This window comes from Diplotaxodon limnothrissa, linkage group LG12, assembly GCF_057381915.1.
Source record: "Diplotaxodon limnothrissa isolate DT_005_m linkage group LG12, D_limnothrissa_male_GT1.1, whole genome shotgun sequence".
Taxonomy (NCBI): Eukaryota; Metazoa; Chordata; class Actinopteri; order Cichliformes; family Cichlidae; genus Diplotaxodon; species Diplotaxodon limnothrissa.
Window position 1 is genome coordinate 32,536,770 of NC_140607.1, and position 26,073 is coordinate 32,562,842.

At 37.9% G+C, this 26,073-nt stretch overlaps 1 protein-coding gene across 2 annotated transcripts in view; it reads right to left on the bottom strand.

Annotated features, from left to right (window-relative positions):
* Positions 1 to 2,770: 2,770 nt before the first annotated feature.
* Positions 2,771 to 26,073, bottom strand: part of nf2a (NF2, moesin-ezrin-radixin like (MERLIN) tumor suppressor a) — a 32,424-nt gene continuing 9,121 nt past the window's right edge. The window contains exons 5-16 of one of the 2 annotated variants that reach the window (XM_085368700.1): positions 18,922 to 18,990; positions 18,404 to 18,486; positions 16,860 to 16,935; positions 15,232 to 15,366; positions 14,811 to 14,885; positions 14,550 to 14,663; positions 14,090 to 14,212; positions 13,613 to 13,830; positions 12,003 to 12,108; positions 10,546 to 10,664; positions 7,419 to 7,578; positions 3,837 to 3,946 (exon numbers count right to left, since the gene is read on the bottom strand). In XM_085368700.1, coding sequence (XP_085224826.1) covers positions 3,896 to 3,946; positions 7,419 to 7,578; positions 10,546 to 10,664; positions 12,003 to 12,108; positions 13,613 to 13,830; positions 14,090 to 14,212; positions 14,550 to 14,663; positions 14,811 to 14,885; positions 15,232 to 15,366; positions 16,860 to 16,935; positions 18,404 to 18,486; positions 18,922 to 18,990 — 1,329 coding nt within the window. In that variant the 3' untranslated portion in view covers positions 3,837 to 3,895. Of the gene's footprint in view, positions 3,947 to 7,418; positions 7,579 to 10,545; positions 10,665 to 12,002; positions 12,109 to 13,612; positions 13,831 to 14,089; positions 14,213 to 14,549; positions 14,664 to 14,810; positions 14,886 to 15,231; positions 15,367 to 16,859; positions 16,936 to 18,403; positions 18,487 to 18,921; positions 18,991 to 26,073 lie in introns of both variants that reach the window. The other variant, XM_085368701.1, reaches the window with a different exon arrangement.

The window sequence follows — 26,073 nt, forward strand, 5'->3', positions numbered from 1 at the left end:
CCATGATAAAGAGCCACTGATCAGCAGGATTATTTCACACATCAATATTCTAGAGGCGTTTTCTGCTTTTGTGCATTTCCTATTTTAGTACGGATCCTATGCACAGTTTTATAAATGAAACCATATTCTCTATTTTTCTGATGCCTATGCATTTGAATTAGGAAGCTACATAACAACAGTACCTATTTGGTTTGTTACCTAAGCTACATGCAACATCATTTAGTAAAATAAAATAAATGAAAGGCATTTTTGATTACTTAATTTGTACATGCTTGAAAAAAGGGTTGAGCTATATGTATTAAACATCTTAAGAGTTCTTGTGAGTTTTCTACTAAATCTTTTGTGTTTGGTACATGAAAATAATCAGTGCATCTACCTGCAAAGTAATTTAACGGTTCAATTCAAAATTTAATTAGGCACTGGCAGTTAACGTTTATTACATGGCTATATCCTTACATTTACATCGTAAATTGTAAAAGTATAATAAAGATATTTTAATGGTTATAGTAGCAGCCAGTAAAACTGCTACTGCATCATACATTTGATTGGTTCCCTAAATGCAGGCTATCCCTGGATTATGTGAGAAGGGTTTTCCCTTTCTATTGTTTGTGCTTGTGCTAAATTCAAGCACTTGGCAGATTCAGTGCAGTGCTCGTCAGCTTCCCCAGCCCTGTGGTAAACTGCAAACCTTTTCCAATATGCTGCAAGTTGTGTATTTGTGTACTCACATCGCTGTGTGCAGGTGTGACATTAACTGTGATCCTCTGAGAATGGATAAATGACAAAAGATGTGATCCTCCCCATCCCCGCCCCTTTTCACTCTCCCTCAGAGACATGTTGAGGGGGAGGCAAGCAATGAAGAAGAATCTGTGTATCTGTCAGTTTGTCTGATAGCCCTGCACACTCTCCACCCTTGTCCCTCTGCAGGGGCTAAGCTCCTGAAGACACTGCTTAAAGTGTCACAACACTTACAAACCAAAGGTAGCCATACTTCAGTTGCAGACCAGAGGAGGCATGGTTATGGAGAAGCCCCTTGAACTCAGTGCAAGTCATTCTGTCAGAGAGTAGTCAGACTGAGAGACACAAAGCCACAAGCAGAAACATACATTTAAGGGTTAATGCGGTGACACACAACACACAGAGGCATTAAAATGACTGCAGGGGCCATGCATCACATGGCGCTCTCCCACACATCCATAGGCATACAAACACACATACGCAAGCACCTTGTCACTCAAGGAAGCAAAGTATGTGATCTGGCACAGGATGGAGGGCGCTTACATAACACTTGATTTTTTAAAGGTGTAATTGAATGTCTTTTTGGGTTAAGTGAAAATCATCTGGGTGCACCAGCCATATCAAAGCTGACATTCATCAAAGTCTGCCATAATAAGAAAAAGTCGTTTGATGTGAAAAGAAATTCACAACACACACAAAAATCATACCTGATATACTTTTATTTGATATGCAAAACTTACATATATATATATATATATATATATATATACATATATATATATATATATATATATAAAAAAGGGGTGCAACAATACTCGTATTGATATTGAACCGTTCGATACAGTGCTTTCGGTTCGGTACACATATGTATCAAACAATACAAGAATTTTTATTTATTTTATCAACTTTTCTTCTGACGATGCTGTCTGTGTTGAGCGCTCAGTGGATCTGTGTTCGACTACTCCACCTAGGCTGCACTGTGGAGTGCAGATCCACTGAGCGCAGCAAGACAGAAGCTAAGCTCGTTGCAACATGGCAACTCCCTCAACGCTACCCGAAATTGAACCTCCCCCACCCTCATTCAGAGCTGGGGTTTGGTACTATCTTGGTTTTCATGTGAAGCATGACCCTGATGGTAAGCGCGTCATGGACAAAAGTAAAACAGTATGTCGGATGTGCCACGCAATGCTCAATTTGTGGGAACTAGTGCATTAGCACAGTTAGCTTGTTAATGTGTTGACGCGGTCCAGCCCCATGCACGGGGCGATCCGTGGTAGCTCGTTAACGGAGATTTGCCGCGTTATGGCGTTAATGTCATTTTAACGAGATTAACGCTAACAGCACTAGTGGGAACACAACGAATATGGCTGCACATTTACGCCAACATCATCCTAGTGCAAAGACAAGTGGAGGCAGACAAAAACAATAAGCACGCATGCTACAAACTTTACCCGAGTCATTTAGACAGCCGTTAGCACATGATTCTCCTTATGGGGACCTGATATGTTTAATATGCTGCTGAGAATATAGCCCAGAAGAAGCTTATAGTATAGCTTTTATTTTGGAAAGAGCCATTTCTCTGTAATAAACTCTCTTTTCCAAAGATGAGTGATTTCTCCATCAGATTAATTTTTTTTATTACTTTGTTGTTTCAGCAACATTAAATTTAAAAACTGTACTTTTGAGTTAAAATATATATTTATAATTTTAATAAATGACAAATTAAAAAGCATGAAAATTTTTTTGTATCGAAAAAATATCGAACCGTGACACCAAAGTATCGAACCGAACCGTGACTTTTGTGTATCGTTGCACCCCTAATACATATATATATATATATATATATATATATATATATATATATATATATATATATATATATATATATATATATATATATATATATGTCACATTATAATTCTCCAGAATAAATTGCTTTCAGTGGGAAAGAACACATTAATTCAAAAAGACACATTAATTCAAAATAGATGCTAATTTATGTTTTTAAAAAAGTGGTTGTGGTCACAAAAAAGTAAAAACAAAAAAAACAAAAAACAGAAAATACAATAAAAAAGCTGAGATGGATCTCAGATGTGACAAAAGCTCACATCTAAGGTATTACACTTCCTTGATCCAGTTTAAATTCCAAGAACCACCTAGTAAAAATGACCATTTCCTCATTTTCAAGAGTATAACACAGTGCACCCGGTGCATTATGTAAGGACACAATAACTATATGCGCAAGGCCGCTAGAGATATGTAGCGTGACATCTCTATGTATACAATACATATATGTAGGTATTAAGGCCTCATGATTAACACATGGACATGCTTTCTGAGACAAACACTGCTCACACAACACAGCTAAGGCAAATTCCTGGTTATAAAGATACATTTTAGTGTTGAGAAAAAGAAACCACAAACAATAAAATTAAAATGGCTCCCTAAATGACCAGTATTTAATGGTCAAACATTCAATTTCAACGGCGGAATCCATTGGGATTATCAGTAAAGTTGACTATAACAAATGGTCAGTGTTGAAGCAGCGGGAAGTTTAAGATCAGTTGTTGTTTACAACACTAAATATTAAACATTTGCTTCAAAGTGGGATCGATATGTAATCATCACCTCTCTTGCTCAGATCTGTTCACGTTAATTTCTTCTTGAATTGTGAAACAGCTCTGCAATCGGACAATACAGAGCTGGGCAAGATATAATAACCAATTTAAGCACCACAAATATAACCACATCAGACTCAGAGTCGAAAAGGAACAGTGCAGTTTCACTCCCTTTTTCACTGTCAATGCTTATTCTCTGACAATAACAAATCCCACACACAAGTTCACTTCAAAACATTCCTGGAGCTTGTGCTGTATGAAACACACTCTCACTGTAAACAAGCACTCATTTTAAGAATGAATTTAAGATTTAGTGCAGGAACAGGCATGCATTCTTGTTTGTGCATACGCAAGGCACGAAGATTTGGTGCAGATTAAGGCAGTGGGCATTTTTTTGTTTTGTCTTTTTGTCCACAGTGTTTTTTAGGAGGAAGAAAACCATAAAGCCTTGCAGGGTGATCTGTCTTTTCAACTGACCAGGAGTGCATATAGAAGAGGTTCTTGGCAGTTGTTCATCCTCATCTCTGCAGCTCTGTTGTTTAAAGTTCCTCAAAGAAGGCAACCCTGGACTTGGTGCTCTGTAGTGTAAGCTGTGTAAGAATCAATAACAAAGGTGTGGTGAGGTTTTATATGAGGGGTAAAAATAAACACAAGAGGAGGAGTATTCTGGCAAGCAATCAAAATAAGTAAAAAGACAGAAATCTTTATTGGAGATTCTGATCATGAAAGTCATCGCCTGGCCTTTCCCTTAGCCTTTTTGCCTGATCTAATCCTTCTGTCTATTCCCAATACACACAGTGTGTGCAAGACCCTGACTTTCAACCAAGACACCATAAAAAGAGTGCAGCGTGCAGATGGTCAGCATGCTTATACATACTGACACAATAAGAAATGTGATTTGACAAAAAATTGGTTAGCAGGTAGCTGTAATTCTGAATGTACACACATGCATGTGTAATCCAATTATTTCTCTGATGAAGCACTTTTAATTAGACACTAGAAAAGCCAAACACATAATCTGACTTGTTTCCCTTGACTAATCAAAAGACTAAATGATCACAAGAAGAGGATAATTGGAGCTTCTTTGGCGTGTTTACTGCAAATATACCCCGAAGGTTATTCTGATTGTAATGAATCTCTGATGGTGTAAAGGCATGCAATGTTGTTGATACACCCTACATAGATTATAATATCCAGAAACTGAAAGAAAATCTGCCTCTATTAAGGTTTACAACTCAATCAGGGTACAACACAACTTTGCAGGTTTTCCAGCTCTCTGCTACAGACAATCAAACAGATGAGGAGAGAAGTGGGAGATCAATGCCAGTCAGAGAAAAAACTGTTAATTGTCTTTCTCTCCAGGTTTAAATGAGCTGGTGATGGATTAATTCGGGTCACTGGCTGTGCTTTAACCATTCAGGTGAAGCTAACCGTTGACTTATCTAATACTGCATAAGACCGCACCAAGGCAAATTGGCTGGGCAAACTAGTTTCTCTTTTTAACATCTGCAGGGCAAAGGGAATTAAACCGACTGCCAAAGTCAATATTACACGGGGGATGAAGGAGGACAGTTCAGGAAATCCAGTTTTTTCTGGGGAATGTGCTGATTGAGGGACTTAAGCAAATCCAAACAGATAATGTGTGGGAAGGGATGGATTAGCAGTGTTATGTTTACTGATCACCTTCTAGTGTCCCTGCTGACAGAAAGCCTGAGCTATATTTGTGTGTGTTAAAGTCTGACCGCATGCTTATCTGTATCTAACTCTCGAGCATTTTTCTCCACACTGGTCACAAACTCCACTTTAGAAAGAGCAAAAACTCTTTCCTCGATGTTCCAGGTATTAGTGCTATGAAAGACACAGCAGCAAGATATTTCCAGAAAAGAAATGCTTTTGTACAATAGCTAACCTCCTTTGTCTGCCACTTCATACGGTCTGAATGGACTGCCACATATAGCATAAAAAAAGCACTGCCTCTCTTAAACTTCACACAGAATCTCTAAAGCTCTTGTATTGAGACTTATTTACAGAGAATGAGCTCTCTGTAAGCCCTGGTGCTAACAAAACAGAAACTGTGGCCTGGATGAAGTGCAAAGGCACTGTGCCGTGTCAAAGGAACGTTCATTAATCATCCAAAGGGGGAGAGTGAGTCTGGGAGGAGAAAACTTTGCCCGGGGTTGCAGCTGGTCCTGATGCTTTGGGCTCAGTGATCTGTGCTTCGTTCCACATTCCCTCTGCTCTTCTTTTCCCACCGTCTCCTCCTCACCCCAACCACCCCCTGGTCACTAACTTCACAGTGCATTCTTGGAACTTATCCGTGACTCAGCCTCCTTCAAACTCCTCTTCCTTTTTAGTGCGCCCCCCGCCTTCCCTAAACTTCTCACCTCTTTTAGCAAAGCTGACTTAGCTTCCTCACTCTTGATTTCTTTTCCCTTCCCCCTGCAATGCCACGAGGCCTGGCCCCTTCCCTCACTAACAAGATAAATGCCAACGCCTCTGGTTCAATTAAAGCAACACTTTTAACTCAGCTCCTTTTCCACTTGCATGTCAGAGGTGCCCCCATCAATCCAAATGACTAATCACCAAGCAAAAATCAATTAGTGCTCCCCCTAACAAGCGTATTTTACACTCAGAGACAAAACGAAGGAGGGTGGGCTCTTTTGTTACACAATGTGCTGTGAACAACCCAAATTTTTATTTGATACTTTTATTTAAATTAGAGAGATACTGGAGTGGTAGGATAAAGGAGAACAAGTCTAATCTGCCAGTTCATCAGAGGACAGCGGAAATATAATCTTTTTATAACAATGCTGCTGACTTTGACCAATCAATTATGAAATATCCCACAGGCCAAGAGCCTGTCACATCTACTGTTTTTATATCATTACTAAACCAGAGACTGGGTGAGATGAAATCGCTAATACTAATGGAGTTGCTATAAGATGAATGCAAACGCACAGATTTTCACAAAGACTGTACCTAAAAGATGGACACAAGTAGGCTACTGTGACGTCACCTGTTGTTCCAACGTGAAGCCTTGAGCTGACCTCTTTATCTGGTGCATTTTTTGTCTTTGGAACCAGATGTGTCACAGCAACAGGTATATATGATTTGGAAATACATCGCACTGCATGCTCATGGCTGCCTGTCAATCACAAACATAACCCCTGTAGCTTACCCTGCTTTAACCTTCTTTTTGACTCAAATGAGCACCATAATTTACAAAATGGCTCAATAAGACTTGAGTGACTGAGACCATAAATTCATGAATACTTGTTTTTGCACATATAGTCGTTGCCCTGCTACTAGAAACAACAGCTTTATTTTTTTAGACCTGGTTGCTAAGTCCATCTTTTATATACAGTTGTTGTCGCTACAATAGGAGGGGGCCATCCAGGAAGTATTCAGAGTTTATTTAAACTTCATAATACTGTAAATGTGGCTCATGTAAGCTCATTGGATAGCAGTTGAATGGCTTAAATAACTGTAAATGTAGTGATGTGTTTCTCACTTCATTAGATGTTTTAGTGCTCATTTATATTCATTAACCATGAGAAAAATATCCAATGCATTTGCTTCACTTCCAGAACCACTTTATGCTTCAAGATTTGCTGTTTTTAATTAAAATAATGATCACATGTACCTGGCATCAGTAGCAGTTTGCCTCCCCCTAAAACTAAAGTCAGATTAGCTTGAAATAGTAGTAGCTGCTGAGACAGCTTTACTCACACTTTCTTATCTCTTCTCCTCTGCAACTGCACTGCTAGTGCCCATGCACCCACTGACATCTTGAAATTTTACTTTCAAAATTCAGAAAGATGGGTTTTTTTGTCAGATGTGTGGGTGTTTATTTATGTAGTGTAATATCTGATTATTCGTTTTTCCAATATATAACCTCGAGGTAAACAGCAGAGGTAATCAGATTTCTGTTTTGGATCTGAAGGCCTATTGAAAACTATTTCTGTGTGAACACAAATATGGACAGACAAGCCAAGGTTACTGGGAAACATCTTATTTTTTAAGGACTGTGTATGTTTATGTGGCAGCTGAGCTGGGAGTTACCTTTTTAAAGTTACTGTGCTTGCTGGTCCCCTGTTCTGTGTTCTGATTGTGAATGATGTCTAGAGAAGTCTCCCTCTCTTTCAGCTTCAGACTTTCAATTTCCGTCTTCAGCTCATTCAGCTGTTCCTGCAGGTGCTTGCTCTTCTCCATGTACTCAACCCTATGCATGAACAAATTGCCAGTTGAGAAACAGCCATTATTTCCATGGTCATTAAGAATAAACACAGTGACAATAAGGTTAAATTAAGTCCAGAATTACACCATATGATTTCATATCAAATAGGCCAAAGGACACATTAAAAGTTTGGCTTTAAAAGCGGTATAACACTATAATATGACATCGTACAAAAAGACAGAATATGTGGATTCAAGTTTTGATATAAATTCTGTTTAACTAAAGATAAAGACAGAATGTCCTTTTCCATTTGAAAATGTACTGCCAGCAGTCTGTAGGAAGTAGCTAAAGCCTGCCACAGTGACATCTCGCGGTAATTAGCATATCCATGACATCACTGTGTCAGCTGTCCTTCTGTCCTTGCATATAATACCCAAGAAGGCTGTTTTCATCACATAATTTTCAGTTTCTGGTATCAGACAATAGAATGAGCATGAAACAGTGACTGTTGACCAAGTTGATGTTTTGATAAAATCCTTATTTTCCCACTGTGATGTAATCTGACAACATCGCTACGTAGATAAGCTAAAGGCAATAGCTAACCTTTGATTTCAGCTATATTCGCATTTAAAAATTATTATATCTTCAAAGATCTAGTACGTTTGCATGTGCAGCTCATTCTGCTGCCAAGTGATGAGCTGAATGTGCTGCTGGGAGAAAAAAGTGTGTAACTTTTTGGGCATTAAAAAATGGGCGCTTTGAAAAAAATCACTAAAAGAAGCTTAATAAAGGTTATCTTATCTTATCTTATCTTATCTTATGTGCAAGTTCAATAAGGAAGATCTGTATTCCCACATTTGCCTGCATTCTTGGGAGTCTGTGCTGCTAGTCTATCCTGTCCATGACTTCCTCTTTCCCACACTTTCAAACTGAATTTTGTCATCATCGCTCATTTCTATCACCAATTTTTATTCTTCTTTCTTCCTGTCAGCCAATCAGCTTGTGTTCTGTGTGCTTTAAACCTCACTGCTCCTCTGTCATTCTAACTCTCCGACTCTCTTTCCTGCAACCCACGTCCTTCCCATCTCGGCTTCCACCTGCTTCATCTCTGCCACCATAAACATGTGGACTCCGGGGGGTCCTGTCCTACTTCCTACCATTGCCACACTCTGCTCTGCTATGTAGCTTCATTGAAGTCTAATAGTCAAATAGAAACTCAAACTCTCTTCTTCAATAAATCATGTTCAGTCATTTTAAATGATCTCTTCTTATTGTAATAAAGTTGGCAACAATGTGGAGAAATTTTAATCAAGTGGAGCTGGGTATGCGTGTGAATGCAGAGGGGGAAAATGAGCTGGAAAAATGTAATAAATAATTTTTATCACTTGCTACTTTAGCACACTATAGTAATGGTGAAACTGCTGAAAACACACGCATCAGGCACAACAAACCAGACTTACTAGCAGTGTGTACCATTGTTAAAATGCTACTGTCTGTACTTACTAAAGAACTGAGATGTGTGGAAAGGAGAATTTTTGTGCATATGTATTTACATGAGTTTACTTTTCAGAATGCAACATTTGTGGAGCAACTTATTTAAATGAATTATGCATTACATGAATAAGATTTGCAACACATTGTTTCCTAGAAATTGTACATTTCTGTATTTCTGTTCCAATCAATAACACTGGTATTTTAATGAAACAGAGCAGAACTGAACTGAACTTAACATGTAATGTCAGAGGGAGGGAGGAGAACCCCCCGATACAAAAAGTATACATGCATGCGTGTTTACATTCTTCAGTGTTTTAGCTTTTAGACACATTTCTACACAGACATTGGAACACAAAAAAATCTCTGCATGGGTTTTGCAAAGTAGTTCACACACATCCTGACTTCATGTACATTCTCATTTTTTTCTCTTCTTCCTTCATTTTCTTTCTTTCTTTCTTTTTTTTTTTTTACTTCTATCAGGGCAATTTAATACCATATTGAAATGTCTATCAAAACGCAGATATTAATGGGACCTGAGTTAGTGTGTAAGATTAAATTACTACGTACCCAGAGACCCACTATTCCTGCAGAAAAAATAAGAGCAGCACATGCATTTCTGCATGAGGCACATTAAAAGTATCTCCATTAATAAATCGATGACCTGTCATTTGACTGTAACTAATTTTTTGTGCTCTACACATCGTACAGGTCAGCTATTACACATAGGTTTCAGGTTTGTACAGTGGACAAGTTCATCATAATGCAGTTCTCTTCTGGATAAATCAGTTGCCTCTCACTGACCTGAATTGCTATTTTAGAGAGAAACACATTCGTAAAAACCTGAATTTACACTGTAATAATTTTTTTAGTACATTACTCTCACCCTGTTGTTCAAATATTTCACTTTTACATGTATACAAGTGTTTGTTTTTTTAATTATTATTTTAGCTACCAGAAATACTTAAATGAAAAACAACAAAAATCAATCAGCTATTTTACAGCATGTGTCTCTCAACTCCGCTGCAGTTTTCTGGTTTTGTGAAAAATTACCAGCTAGCTGCTGCCCTGCAATCCTACTCTTTGAAAAAAAAAAAAAACTAATTACCCAATTAGATGACAACTAAGACCCAGGTAATTTACCCAACCGTACAGTCAGGGTCACACTTGTCAAAATTTACTTTTTCCTGTCTGCAAACAGTGACCTACAAGAACTACTGAAATAAAATGGCCAAATACGGGCAGCAGAACAACTTCAGTTAATGCTGAGGGGTCAAATATTCACCAGAGCCCTGAATTAAAATGTGCATATTTAAAATGATGGTGCTCCTGGACCAATTTAAATCTTTCTCAAGCATATTCTGAGGTTATTCAAAAGCACTTAAAATATGTATTTCTTTTCTACTGATTAATTCCTTCCAATGACAACTGCAAATAGGTGGAGCCACACAACCAGAAAGTGAGAAGGTGCAGTTTTAAGTCAAAATAATAAGTAGGATCAGCACAGAATTGGCTACTTACTTCTCCTTCTCGATCTCCATGGATAGACGTTTCATGTCAGTATCTTTAAAGTCAAAACTGAGGTTTTCTCTACTGAAGCTGACATCTTGAGGCATGCTGTCAGGTGCCAGTCCTGGGGACTAGGATTGGAAAAAAAAAACAATGAGGTAGAGGTTTATGAAGTGACAGTAATCTTAAATTACAAATAGGGGAAAAAAGGCATTACTTTCAGACATAAAAATGATAGAAAGAGAAACAAAAGCGAGCAAGACAGAATAAAAATATGTGGTTTTTGCAGAGTGTATGAGCAACAATGTGTGAAAATATGACACAAGGACACAATAGTAACAGACAAAGTGAAGAAGGGCACATGAGCTGATAAAAATGTGCTTTTAGGGTTTGATTAAATTTTTTGAAATGCATATGTCACAACCTAATACACCAAAATGTAAATTGTGTAATGTGTAAGTGCACTAGTATGTCTTTATATATTTCTTTAGGATCCTCATTCATATTATATCAATCACCAGTATCTCAATGTGTGTGTGTGTGTGTGTGTGTGTGTGTGTGTGTGCGCGCACAGGCTAATGAATGTGGAATGTGTGGGTTTTTAACATGTTGAAAGCCCTTGTGTAGGCTGCCTGATGTGGTGCCTGGTCTTTTGCAAGTATCTCCTGTTCTGTTTGGCTTTGTATGAAAACAATTGCATGTGTCAGTGTGTGAACATGTGTGTTTTAAGGAGTCCAGATAAAACTGGTAACCCTATATGCTCATGTCATATTTAAGACCCACAACACACAATTTTCCAGATGGGGATACATTATCATTCTGTGAAACTACACTGCATGTGCACCTGCACCACCATTTGTTGATGGTTTTCCACAGAAGATATTTTCTCTCTGTGTCACTTGTTATTTTTTATGGATAATCTTTTAGGAAATTATACATAAAGTATATCAAAGAACTATGGAGGAAACATAATCTTTAGAAATATAAATTACAAAAAAGTATATTACATTTAGAGTGATCTTTATAAACACAGAGATGCAATGAATGGTGTATTGGTTATTTTTAAGCAGACATTCCTTTAAATTCTCAATAATGTATGATTATGCTGCTTTTTTTGGTTTTGCATGCATGTAGGAAAAGTGTGTTGGGGTTTGTGACATCATTTTGTGCTTTAGGATGTCATGAAGGGCATATCTTTTATCTTTTCTGATCCTCTGTACACAGATCAAAAGGTAAAATGGTATAACTGATTCGGTAATATGAGAAAATATATGGTCATTTTACTTGATTATTGGCTTACTGATGTATTTCTGAAAACAGATTGTGAATAGTTTCAGCCTCCCTGTTTGATCGTGAACACTCATATCTGACCTTTTCAGATACTATGTACTGCATGAATTACGTTATCTACCTATGCGTTTGAAGAATATGTGAAGATCAAGCCTGTGTGTGTGCCTTGGGTCAGTTACCACATAGACAGCCTTGCTGGTAATCTCCAGCAGCTTGTTTTTTGCTCTGCGCTCAGAATCCCTGGCTTCCAGCAGGTCCTGTTTCAGCTGCTCAGCCTCCTTGGCCCTGAGGTATAAACAGACAGAGAGATTGATACTTTATTCTTTCGTTCACCTCCCAGTCCTTCCAAGGAAACAGAATTATCTAAACCAAATCCAAAAATTATCTTACATAATTGGTACATTGGTACTCAGTGAACCTGGAATGTCACTTTGTTATTACGTAGATGATTGATGTATGACCCCAGAAGACAATCATTCCCGACTCCATTATTTCACCATCGAGTATCCGCACAAAGATATAAAAGTGTTACATGCGAGAGATTACATTTCTTTTGATTGTGTTCCTGAACATTCAGCAGTTGTGGGGGAGCTACGTGCCTCGAGGGTTTGAGTGGACAGAGTCATTTACATGTTGAGTACCACAGGTTTAAATTTTCTCTGTTGCAGAAAAGTGCTCATCCAAAAATTCCAGTTACTGAGAAGTGGTTAATGGTATCCATTTGAAATGATTGCCTAATAAACTGTGAAGTAGAGGCTGTAAAGTGATATTCTTAGTATGTATATTGTTTTTGTATGGAAATGAATTGATCGGCATCTATTAAGTTTTATAAAACCACTCAGTCAAGTCCCACTCTCTTTATATCCATCTGACTGCTACCGAAATAAGAAAAGTCAAGAGCGCACGGTGTACTTGATTGATTTTATCTACTTCAGGAAGTTTAAAAAAGAAAATGTCAAAATTGCTTTGCAAGGAAGAGATAAACCCAGATCAAAAAATACACTTTTAGTATTGTAGAACTTACAAGTACTACGGTGTTATAAAAGAGACTCTTTGACAGGGACTACCACCATCACTTGGTATTGCTACTATCCGTTAACTAGCACAAATATTAGTGCTTCTAGTTCAGATGACGTGCCTCAGACCAAAGTAGTGCAACAGAGTGACTCAAGCTGCAGTGCAGAAAAAAATGCCTTTGAAATTAAAATTTTAAACAAGTTTTAAGTTCTTATTTTTTGATGTGCTCCTGGGCCACTCAGGACTTCATTGTTATTCCAACTAGAAATTTTAAAAAAGGATTTATGACTGTGAATGCAAATTAGTGTAGCCATGATCTTGATCATTTCTTTCCACAAACAGACAGGTATATAAAAACCTAACAAAGCACTCAAAACCGCCCTTTTGGTTGTTTCTGCGACACAACAGGTGCCTCAAGGAACACTGTTTACTGTTTACTATAATGACATATACACCATATTCACGTGCACACACACACACACAACCACAGACAAACAGGCTTGCAAAGTGACAACAATACAATCCTTGCTGTTGCAGCTGGCAACAAGGAAAAACAACTCTTGGGAAGTTAGTGAGATGTGGGAATAAGTTATTTATATCTGAAAATTATGTACTGTGTGCAAATGTCTGATGTGGATACAAAGAGAGAGGATTTGAGTGAAATGCTGCTTATTGAGCCAAAGCCACAAAGCTAAACAAATACACTGTATAGTCTCCACAGCAGGACACACTCTACATTTATCCACCCAGTCCTCCTTCTTCTTCTCCCCACCTCCTTTCGGACTCCTCGGCCATCTTGAGGGCTACCATCTTTGCCTCCAGCATCTTCTGTTCCATGAGTCGCCGCTCTTCCTGGCCACGGATGGCAGTCACTTTGATACGCTGCATCTCTGTCTCAGCCTCGGCGGCTTTCTGGGCCAGCAGCTTGGCCTCCTCCTCTGCGATCTGGGCCTTTTCAGCCAGCAGGTCCGCCGTCTGCTCCGAACGCAGCTGGAGAGAAGAAGGAAGCGCAGGACGAAAGGGCAAACACACACAGATAGAGGACAAGATAAGTTAAAAACAGAGAGAAGATATGTCCAAGAAAAAACTGTAACGGGAGGTACATGCATGTACACTCGGAGGAAATTACCTGTAGATATTGTTGATGTTGAGAGAAAATTATTTTGTTTTAAATCTGGCATATACTGCATGTGTCACAGCCATCAACACAATGGTAAACTCCAGAACGATCGAACCAACTCAATCTTACCAGTGCCTCATTGGCCATGTGAGCTTCATCCTGCAGCTGAATTAGTCTCCTTTTCAATTCGTCCCTGGCTCTCTCCGCCTCCTCCCGCAGCTGTTTCTCCCTTTGCAGACGTTGTCTTTCTACCTGAATTATACATACATATATATTTAGCAGTGTGGTAAAACATAAGATTACATGGTGGGGGAAAAATGGAAACGGGTAAGAAGACAGATTAAAAAAAAAGATCTGTTAACATAAAGGTGGAAAGGTAACTGAAGTGGAAAAGATGATGCACAAAAAGACAATGTGACAAAGCTTTACTGAAATACACCAAAGCAGCAAAAACTATGTGATGACATGGTGTGACCACGCCATTTTTATTAGAGAGAAATCAGGTTCAAATTTGTGTTTGTATTTGACTAGAAATTTGGAAACAAGTTCAACCCATTCTTCTGTTTCTGTGCTTTTCTATTACCGGTACCTGTTTTCTTGCCCTCTCTTCTCTGGCCTGAGCCTTCATCTGCTGTACTTCAAGCGAGTCCACCCGCCGCCGGCGCATAAACAGGTCGTGGTTCCCAATGCATAGCTGGAGGATCTACATAACAGAAATGGTTTACAAAACTCTAATTTCCCACTAACTACTAGTATTTGTCTTTATGTTTTTCAGCCTACTCAAGTGTTTTGATGAAAAGCAGTACTTACTAATCATGGTCAAAACAACTTGAATCTCAGCTCAACTCACCAGCTTGTTGACTCTTAGCCGTGAAGAGTTGAACTTGAAAACGTTGGCTTTCTTATCCAGAGGTTTGATTGTAAACTAAACATTGAAGAAACAAGAAGATGTATTATCAAACATCAATAATAATTATGTATCGTCAAATGACAAAATAAAAAAAACACACCTGTTCTGTAAGACAGTTTCTTTGGAATCCATAGAAACACAACAGGGAATTATTTTTTTTCTCCTATTTTAACTGATGTTTTTTATTGTAATGTATTATCAATTATAAACTTAGATAACGTAAGCTTAACATAATTCATTAAAAGATTGAAAACCGACACTGAACAGTGGTAGCTCTCACTCCTATACTCCCATGACTTCAATTACCTTCTCTTTTGTCCAAATAATATATATCAAGACGTTAAACTGCAGATTTCCCCACCTCTTTGTCGCTGTATGAGATATTGCGAATCTCATTCCAAGGAAAGGAGCACTTGGGTGTCAGCTTGTTGTCTGGCTCGTATATGTGCAGCCCCAGGGCATCTACTCCCAGGAGAAGATCTGTTCCCTTTTTATTCTGAAGCATATCAGCAGAATAAACAAAGCTTTTTTATTACCCAGCTGTTCAGGGCCACTGGCAAGCAGCTGTGAAACCACCCTTCCGGCCACCATTTATTTGTACCTGCATTAACCCTTTAAGACCTACCATAGAACCAAGTTCGCCAGAGCTTATATTATATTTTTACATGCTGTGGAGCCATTTTTGGGAGCATTTCAAGTTGCTATACATCAATACAACCATTATAGCCCAAACTTTAATAATATGTCTGCATTAGGTGCATAGTAATTACATAAATTGCAAAAAAGTGCAATAAACTACAAAAAAATTGAAAATCGTTTTTGTTTTTTTAACATATATTTCTAGTTAGAGAAATTTAAGAGGCTTATCCCTCAAAACTGTAAATACAAAAAAGTTACACAAACTAGTTTCCCACCACAGGAAATTTATTTTGAGTGTCTTCATAGTTTTATTTTTGAAATACACCAATTTTTATATACTGCAGGAAAAACGAAAATAAATATTATAGTGCAAATTTGCAAAATAACAGCATATGCATCAGAATAAACTATTTCCAGCAGTGCAATATGAGTCTTAAGCATCCCAGAAACGACACAGAAAGTCATAAAGTCAAACATAACTTTTTAAAACACATAACAAGTAAAACACAAGCTCATAAGGCCCCGATCGTAAAAAACTACATTTCCGCAAAATGACGTCACTTCCGGTTTCGGGCAGGTCATGCGGTCATGTGATAGTTCGCGCTGATGGACGTAGGAAGTGTTACAAACAGCTGATGGATCGGCGAAGCGTGTTTCTGGAATATCATGTTTTTGTTGCTGCAAGTGATTTTTATGCAGTTTTTGCAAAGCTATATGTGGAAGGAAACTGTGACCTAGGACAAGCTGATGGCATAAGATGTAAGTACAACTCCTCCAGTTTCATATGCAAAAAAAATTATTGCGCTAGCTTACGTGGTTTCAGAGCTACCGGGATTTAAAAATAGTTACGCAAAACAGAGCGTGCCCGCTCCGATCGGCTGTAAAGGGTTAAACAGTAGTGGCTTTGTGATGCTCCTGCTTGCCAAAACTTTTTGCTAGATTTGTGATAAACAATGCCAATTGCTAGGTGTATATATGCAGTCTGTGTTTGTTAATCTGAAAAGGAATGCTTGAAAACTATTTACTTAAGTCGGGTTTTACTTTTTGTTGATACTTCAAAATGTCTTGGCTTTTAGTGAACACACTGATAAAGGCCATAGCCACCACCAGTGGATTACTTTGTGTTACAGGGTTGTTTTTGTGATGACTCACCTAGAAAATACAGAGCTAAATAGCACTATATTTAACCTAAAATATACCTATTTCTTAAAATATAACTAATAGAATCAAAAGGCAATCAGTTAAGTCAGGCTATTCTTTAATTAATAGCAACATGGTGAAACTGACACACCTCCAAATCCCTTATATCACCTGCTTTTGCGATGATGGAGCGAAGCAGCATTGACTCACCCTGATTAAAAAGTAATTCACGCCATACATGTCCAGGTCCTGAGCTATTTTTAAATACTCCATCTCAGCTTCATCCCTAGTTCAAAGACAGAAAGAGAGAAAACGATTGAGAGGGATCCAGAGGAAAGAGAAGAGAAAGACAGAGGGTGGGAGGAGAGGAGGTGCAGAAGTAGAGCGAAACAGGAGATCAGACCTTGTTTCTTCTGCTTTCGTGTGTGGCATCTGTCGTGTTTGTGTGATCTATAAAAACTCTGCCACGCAGCTCTTGCGAGGGTGAAAACATAACCACAGTGCTGACACAAAACACAACTATAATTCCCTAACAGGCTTAAGAGGTCATGCTTGATGGCAAACGAGACTTATTCCGATGCCTCCAAGACTCTAAATACTGCAGGAGAGAAAACAAATGCACAAAACTCTTCTCCCTTTCTTTCTACAGTGCTGTTAGCAAGTCAGGGTCAACTTAGCAAAAAAAAAAAAAAAAAGAACATTAGCATACTTTGATGGCTGAGCAAAAATTAGGACAGACTTAGCCCTAAACTTTTAATAGTGTGCTGCATGATATGGGTGGTTGGGAAATTGATGATTTAAGCTTCATCAAAGTTTTAACAGGAAAGAGAGAATTATGCCAAGTAAACAAATTTTAACTAGGTTGGACACTGAGGATCTGAAAAAATAATATGGGAGAGCTTGATTTATGGAAAAACATGTAGAAGCACATAACATGTCAATTGCTTTGATGTGTTTATGCACTAACTTCACGGCTGTACTGAGTTTTTAAAGAAATAGAAATACATGCCAAATCAACCAAAGCAATTGCTTTAGTGGGAGTTCCGGCTATAGCAAGGGTCTCCAGGACGACATCGTGCTGGGTGAGGACCACCAGCTTCCCTCCCACTGATTGGGTTGAGAGGGTTATTGATCAGTACCAGTGACTCAGTTATTACTTTTCCAAGTGCTGAGGTTTATGGCTTTTAGAAATCACTGTCCAGCATTGAACTCACCACCCACAGAGTTGTAAGACACTCCACATCCCTCACACTTGCTCCCTAATCATTTTCAGCTTAGCTCAGTTTAGCGGTGGAGCAAAGTGCAATGGCACAAAAATAGATTTTCATTCTCCTGTCATTTTAGGTTCACTACAGCAATTAGGGCAATGCAATACCTATATACAGTGCAGTATTTACTCTTAAAATAGCTGCATTCATTTTGCTTCCTATGAATGTAGAGGGTGTTTAGCTACACTTAAATGATGTAAATTCATAAGTTAATGGACTTTTTAATATTAATATTAATAATAATTTTAATTTAATGGAATTTTTTAATAGTCCATCTAGTAATGCTGCTGAAATACAAAAAAACCTCAGTTCAGAGACAACTGCTATGAAATCCTTTTTGCATTTCAATGTAAGCCAAGTCCAGTTTTACATAAAACATTTCTTGCAGTATCAAGTTTTAGGCACATCCCGTGTGAACTCAAAACTTAAATAGTGCTGATGACTGTGGAACTTCACAGCAGTCCAGTTCAGTGCGGCAGCTTTTACCTAGTCCTACCCCTGTGCTCCGCATAACATGCTGTGATCCTTTCCTCCCACATTTCTGGAGTCATCTGGTACAAGTTAATCACCTGAAATGGAGAGGAACAGATTTAAATACAGAGGATATAACACATATTAAAATGGCCACGTGACCCGACCTCGGATAACCAGAAGAAGGTGGATGGATGGAAAATGCTAATAATGCAATAATATAACAAATATGTCAATCGAGAGTAAACTATCACACCAGATACTTCAGTTCACTTATCTGTAAATTGGCCTTCATTTTGAGATCAACTACTCACCTGTAAAGCCTTAAATTACTGTAATTGTTGTAATCCTATTGATTTAACAACATCTATTCATAGAAACATACATTGCTACATCAAGTGTCTCCAGGACCACATTTTGCCATGATCGCACACGCACACCGCCTCACGAGGTGAAAACAATATCAGCTATGCTTTTGTGAACGGTTACAATATCAGCCTCTCTGTCACAGCCGGTAAATGGCCATCACTCACCCTCTTTGGCAGCAGTTCCTCCTCAGCCAAGAAGCCAGGCTTGTGAACAGCAGGGTCATAATCTCCGTACTGTAAAATAGAGCAAAAGTGCCCCAATTGTTAAAATCACTATCCACCTTTCATTCAATAACAGCCAAGACAATATCTCTCCTGGGAGCTGTTCATAAGTTAGAACTAGAGCACCTTTAAGAAAATGGTTTCCTGGACAATGAATGTCATTCATATGCACTGCACATATCAGAGCCCAGCTGTTGGGAGATAGTGTAAATGATGTTATTAGAAATATCTCTTGGACAACTGAGATCACTTATCAGCATAGATCTAGGGTGCAAATTATATTATGCATGTTTAAATAGAGATATAAATGGATTAGGCATCTCCAACTGAGGAGTTGTGGGAATTTGCTCTGGGCTACAGTAAAACAGGTAGAAGGATGTGAATTATACATGCGGCTATAGTCTGAAAAGTGGAGATTTTTTAAAGTAGGCTAATATGAACACTGACTTTCTTTTCTGCACAGCTGTACATTGCTATATGCACTATGCACTTTGTGGTTGATGTAAGATGAGTCTGGTAATGAGGATAACAATTTTTAATCCTATAGTTTATATTTTTGGGAATTACACCAAGCAACAAATAGACTTTACTGTCCCAAAATGTTGATTCTGTTCATCTGGACGTAGCGTTTTCAATGGGAAACATTTTGTCGCTCATCCAAGTGACTTCACGAATCAACTTTCTGAGATTTCCTTACCTGGATGATTGAGCACGCATCGAGACAGTTCTTTATTGTGTGACTACCAGTCACTCAGTTTTTAATATGAAAATATAACTCCATTTAAAAGTTGCCCTTCAACAGTTTTCTGAATCTGTAATCCATCATGCTAACTCACTGATGAGCTGCATCTTTTGTGGTAGACCGTTATAGAAAATTACTTTTAAGGGCATCTTAAAGTGCATAAACTGAAGAGAGAAACCATCAAAGTCACCTATGCAGTTCCTGAACCTTGGTGAACAGTACACTGAAGACGTTCTGGGAAAAAGAAAACAAAAACACCCTCGCGGCTCTGCAGAAATCAAAAATTTAATTTGTCCCGTTTCTTCTAATTTTCCACAATTGATGTATGTTTACATTTCGACTGTTATCATTGTAAATATAAGTCAGAAAGGTGTTTTTTATTTATGACATTGTCTTGGGGTTTTCCACTTGAGACTGACTGTGAAACTCCAAGCCTTTGAAACCCTGTTCAACCAAATATCCAGTGACAAGTGCACACCCGCTCTAGCTTGATTATAATTGTTTGCTGCATGGCTTTGTGTACGTTGACGCTGATGAAGGCAAAGTGTAAAAACATTTCCATCACACAATTAAAGGTTTTAAATTAATCAGTGTGTTCCAGTCCCCTGTTCTCTTCTCTGGAAGTTTTCCGTTTCTTGGGTTGAGTAGTGTCTGATCCAACTGAAAGATGACTGAACAACTCTGTTTTTAAGTATTGTGTCTGTATATCTCTTCACATAGATTTCAACCATTACAACTAGTGAACCTTTTTGTTATACCTCGGTGAAAAACAGGTGCTGTACAAAACGAATTAATTTCCTTACTCTGATTCTGGAATCTTATTCTATATAAAGTTAAGGCTGCTAAAAACCGTTTACTGCTATTACTGGTATTGTATTGAAAATGTAACTGAGTCACCTTTAGGTAATAAGTAAAGCAGAAAAATACACACAACAAAGAAACTGGGAAATGAAGAACCAAAACCATGTACTTTGATGTTGCATTCAATAGAAAATACATCCATAAACAATGACATGAGCTTTGAAATGCAATTTTCAACGCAATGATCTTTTGCACTTTAAGTGTCTATCTTTTGACCATGTGTCTGTCTATAACAAAGTAAAATTAACAAATACTTTGTTTGGTTGTGATTAAAGCTTTAATATTGGTATTTTTATATTATTTTTGTGCACAATAGCGTGAAAACAGTATTTAACAGACCTAAATGTAATATGCCTGCAAATCCTGAACATCACTGCAGTGACTAACAGACTGGTGAAGCCAATGGCCATTTAATTAGATCCCTTTATTTCAGTTTCCCATCTTCCCACTTCTGCTCCCGAGGTTCAACACCTGCTTGTTTGTAATTGCTTCATAATTGATGATATATAGACTTATTAAGGTTTTGTGGCTCCACTGGGCTTCAGCTCAGTGACAGACACGGTGATATTTTGCCAGTGACAATGCTCTCAGATACGTTCTGATTACTTACCTTCCAATTATTTCAAAACAACTCCAAACTACCCGTGGTAATCGACTGTCCAAGATAGCTTTTTGTCAATATCTTTAACTGATGACCGCCAACAGCAGCTCCGCAGTCTGCAACGGCTAATTAATGGACATTATATTCAATAAACCCCAAATACAACAGAAGAAGGGAATTTATCACACTATTCCATGTAAAGAAAACCAATAAAAAATGAAAAATACAGATTTTCTCACACCAGCAAAGGAAATGTTCTATGGATTCAACAATTCTCAGACATTTCTGTGCTAAATGGCAATTTTAAGATGCTTGCACAAAGAGATGGAGAAAATCTTAAACATTGCATTTACTTTAATTACCATGTAACAGTAAGTAGGCCTCAGTATTTAGCTCAAATTACTCATTTACCTAAGTCCAGGCAGTCATTATGATCACATCTTTTTGCCACCCAGCAATTATCTTGGCAACAAAATAAGATTACATATCGACCACGCAAGTGCAATATTTCATGACATCAACACGCTTGTGTCAGACCGCTTCAAACTGCTCTCATATTAGTAAATTAGCTTGATGTTTCCTGGTATAACTGTTTACACTCACTGAGTAAAACCCTACCAAACACATGGAGCACAGTCAGGTAGAGAAGAAGAGTGTTACTCAAATTAGAGACAACTTGTTACATTACTACAAGTGCAATAAAAGCTTTACAAAATGGGTTTATCTGGCTGAAACAACAAGGGTTGAATCTCACTCTGTCTGGCAAAAGCAAGAAGCCAACAGGGAAAGGCTTTGTTCATTTAAGTCATCATATTTAAACATGCTTCAGCCTAACCCATGTGCACTACAGTTGGAATAATATAAGTAACAACAATGACAAATAAATAAAAAATACTTTCTGGTTTCATAGCTAAGCTTTTCCAGTTACTTGTTGCTACAGTGAACGACTGCAAAAGGGGATTAACCTGATGTGTTTCACCAGCTTGTTGTCTATATCATTTTTTCCACAGTTCCCTGCCTCAGTGTCACAAATGTTAATGCTAGATGACCTGACTGTGGCAGGATTACCCATTATAACACTTTGGACAGGTAGAATTTTAATACTCTCAAGGCAAAGCTGACAACTTCCAATGAATACTGAATAACCAGAATTAAACTGAAAAAAGCGACATATTTGAAATCATTGTATCTGTCCCATAAAACCCAGACTGGGATACAACTACAAAGTAAGTAGATTATGGCTCAGGATTTTCAAAAAATATATATTAGTACATGTTTTGTGAAAGCCACCTGTAAAACAGAGCTATTCCCACCTGTGTCTTTCATGCCTTTTAGCTTCTCATATCCCTCCCCACTCAGCACGACACGTATTACAAATGGCCGAGTGATTCAGTCTCATTCCCTACATACCCTCTGTGCCAAAATGACTGCCTGCACATTTTTCCAGGGTGGCTTCTTGTTGAAATTCCATGTCAACACTCCCTTCTAGCACTGCACTTGCTTAGGATATAAAAAAGGACACAGTAAAACTTCTGCAGACCTACAAAGGCTGAAAAAGTATGGACACTGCTGGCTTTACTGAAAGTTTTGGAAAGGCATCGCATCAGATACAGAACCAAAACATAGAGGGTATTTACATGAACGCAACCACATAGAAAATGAAATTTTCCAGTAATCTCCCAATAAAAGGTTCAGGTTCAGGTTACTTTATTTGTACCCGTAGGTAGGTCTGGTTTGCAGTTGTAAATCATCGATCCTCACATGCACACTCTCAATACAGACACAACAGACAACAGATAAGCGTAGTACAAAATACTAAAAACTAATAATAGTTTTGAGCATCATGTAATCCACAAAGTAACAAAGCTATAATTTATTCATCTGTGTGATGGCTGCTGAACAAAGCTGTTCTTAAACCTTGTTGTTCAACATTTTGGGACCAGAAACCTTCATCCAGAAGGAAGAAACTGAAACTGACTTTGCAAAGGGTGCAAAGTCACCATGAAAACTCAAACCAGGCAACCGCTGTTAAATATGAATACTTTTAATATCTGTGGAAAGATTTAATACATAAGCTAGGATTGTTCCCTTCACCAGATATCATTTCTTAAAGTCATTTTTGAATAATTGCCCACTGTTTCTGACAACAGCTTTGGATATGTGGTCTCACGTTATCTTTAAGTATGTTCTGATTTGATGCAGAATTCAAAGCTGAATCAATGACTGCAAGCTGCCCAATTCCTGAGGCAGTGACTCAACCCCAAACCATTTTCATCATAAAAGGCTTTTTTCCTGGCATGCCTCCCATGCAGGTCAAATTTCTGCAATCTCTTTCTGGCTGTATACACATGCACTTTCAAACCAGCCAGCAGCTGTGAGAATTACCTGCAGATATTGAGGACATTTTGGTGATCTTACAGACATTAAACAGTGTACTTTTGGGCTGAATACATTGGGGCAACCAATTCAAGACAAGTCTTTTAGATGACTTTCATTCCAGACTCACAAGATTCCACAATCATAGAGTTCTTTAGATGCTGGCATGAAAACATACCACACTTCAATAACAAAAAGTTGTCACTGGCATCTAGTTTGAACCCTCTAAGTTAATTTTAATGGATCCAAAAAATGTAGAGGTGTACTTACTTTTTTGTGCAACTTATCTGTTTTCTCTTCCCTAATGAAATTCTGAAAATGACCAAAAAATCTCCAGGGCTATTTTCATCAGTTATTATCTAAAAAATAATTATCATGGTCTTGGTCCATGGTTCATCATCAGATGGTCAAAAAAATCCCCACCAAGGTCATGTCTTCAATTTAAAGACTTCTGATTTTTCCCACAATCGTAGACTTGAATCTTTCACTTAGATGTAAAATATGTGGAATATTTTTCCCTTCCAGCTCATTTTTCCATTACTCAGGCCCCTGTCGTTCCCTGATAAGATGTTTAGAAAATGGATACAATAAAGAACATATAGAACACACAAAGTCCAACGTGTACAACTGTGTACAATTGGAACCAACAGTAGATATCCCCAAAGTTCAAAGAGGAATGTTGTCTTTATCATTAAAAAAAAGTTTAATAGAGACTAATTTATGCTTATTTTCTTATGGAATTTCAAGAATATAGTTTTGTTAGCAGCAAAAAAAAAAGCTAAAGGTTTATATATTTATAAGATTTAACATTTACTCTCAGTTAACAAAGCGAGCTTTCCTTTGATATCAAGTTCACCGTTTAATGACGATACTCCGTCAACAAATTATATTATGGATCAACCTCTTGAATGCATATTGCATTTCTCTATTTCTCTACTTTCTGATATTTCAGAACAAGTTTTTTGAAATGTTATATTATTTCTTTTGAAATATCATTCACTGAGTTGAAAACATCAGACACTGACATAAAAGACTGAAAACCCTGACAGGTTAATATGTGCAGCTTAAGAGATGATCAAAGTTTAACTTCTATAAAAAAGAATAATTTCCATGGAGTGTACTGAATTTTTCACAACTGTAAAATCCACACACAAAGATGTGGCAGAGCACCAAAGTAGATCCCACTGTGTGATATACTCTACTTCACTGTCTGCACAGTGGTTATGGACAAAAAAAGCTCATGATGAGAGAAGGAGAAGGGAAACGTCTGCCAAAACCCTCTCAGCAGCTGCACTACTAAACAAGTACCTGCCTCTTCTACAATCCCATTTTATTCGAACTGACACTAATCAAAGTGGACTGCTGATTAAATAAAAAACAGATTGTGGACCAGTATGTTATGTTGTTGCTGATACCGGGGAGCACAGGGATTGTGCTGATTTGCTGACTTTTCTTGATCCACACAGTTTCTTTTAACCTAGCCCTGTCAAATTGGCATGGAAAGGCAAGTCTCTGAGGCCTCTTGGGCAAATCTTTGAGGTAGCAAGCAAAAGCTGCACCTCAGTTTCCCGATCATTTTCTTGCGGGTTTAAGAGAGATGGGATCCTTCAACCAAGACGACTAAGATCGCTTGACATTTATTAAGTGTGCTCTTTTGTGTGGAATGATTTCCATAGCCTACAGGTAACATATGTGATCCTTTACCAATAGATCAAAGACATATAAAAACAGAGCACATTTCATACAGGGCAATGCACTTTATAGAGATAATATGCCTACTTTCATGTAAAGTACTGAAAAAATAAACAGTGAAAAGATATTGACTAGCATACACATATCACCAGCTAACAGACATCAAAGTAATTTTAATAATCTTAAGTAAAAACCAACAAAATTAAACCCTAAACCTAACCCTTGGCAAAAGCCACTCTGGAAAGGTCAGTTTGAGCTGGCATGAATAATCCACCAGTGCAATTAGTTGCATTTTCTTCCATTTTGGGAATCTTCAATGATTCACATTGATTACATTCTCATTTCTCAGGCTTTGATTTGTTTAAATCAACATTTACGCAAGTCTAGCAATCTGAATGACTGTTCAGCCAATTCCATAACCGGCTCCTAGACAAATGGCTCTACTACAAGCTTCTTCCATATTAGTTAACAACATTTGTATTTTTATGTATATTATTAGTTAGAACTAGAGTGTAGGGCTGAACGATATATCGCATTTGCGATAATATCGCGACATGATCAAGTGCAATTTTCTAACCGCAAAGGCTGCGATTATACTGCGATTATATTATACAATTCATGGGCTGCATCCTCCTGAGGCCGCATTTGTAGACCGATTACGTCACAGCGACGCGCCGAAGGCTGTCCAAATTACTACCATATCCCAGAATTCATAGCGCGGCCCAGCCAAACTCCAGTTTCCAGCAATGGCGGCCGCTACTAAGTTTTAAAATTACTCATACTAATCTTTCTGGGTCACAAAATAAACTTTTAACATATTTTC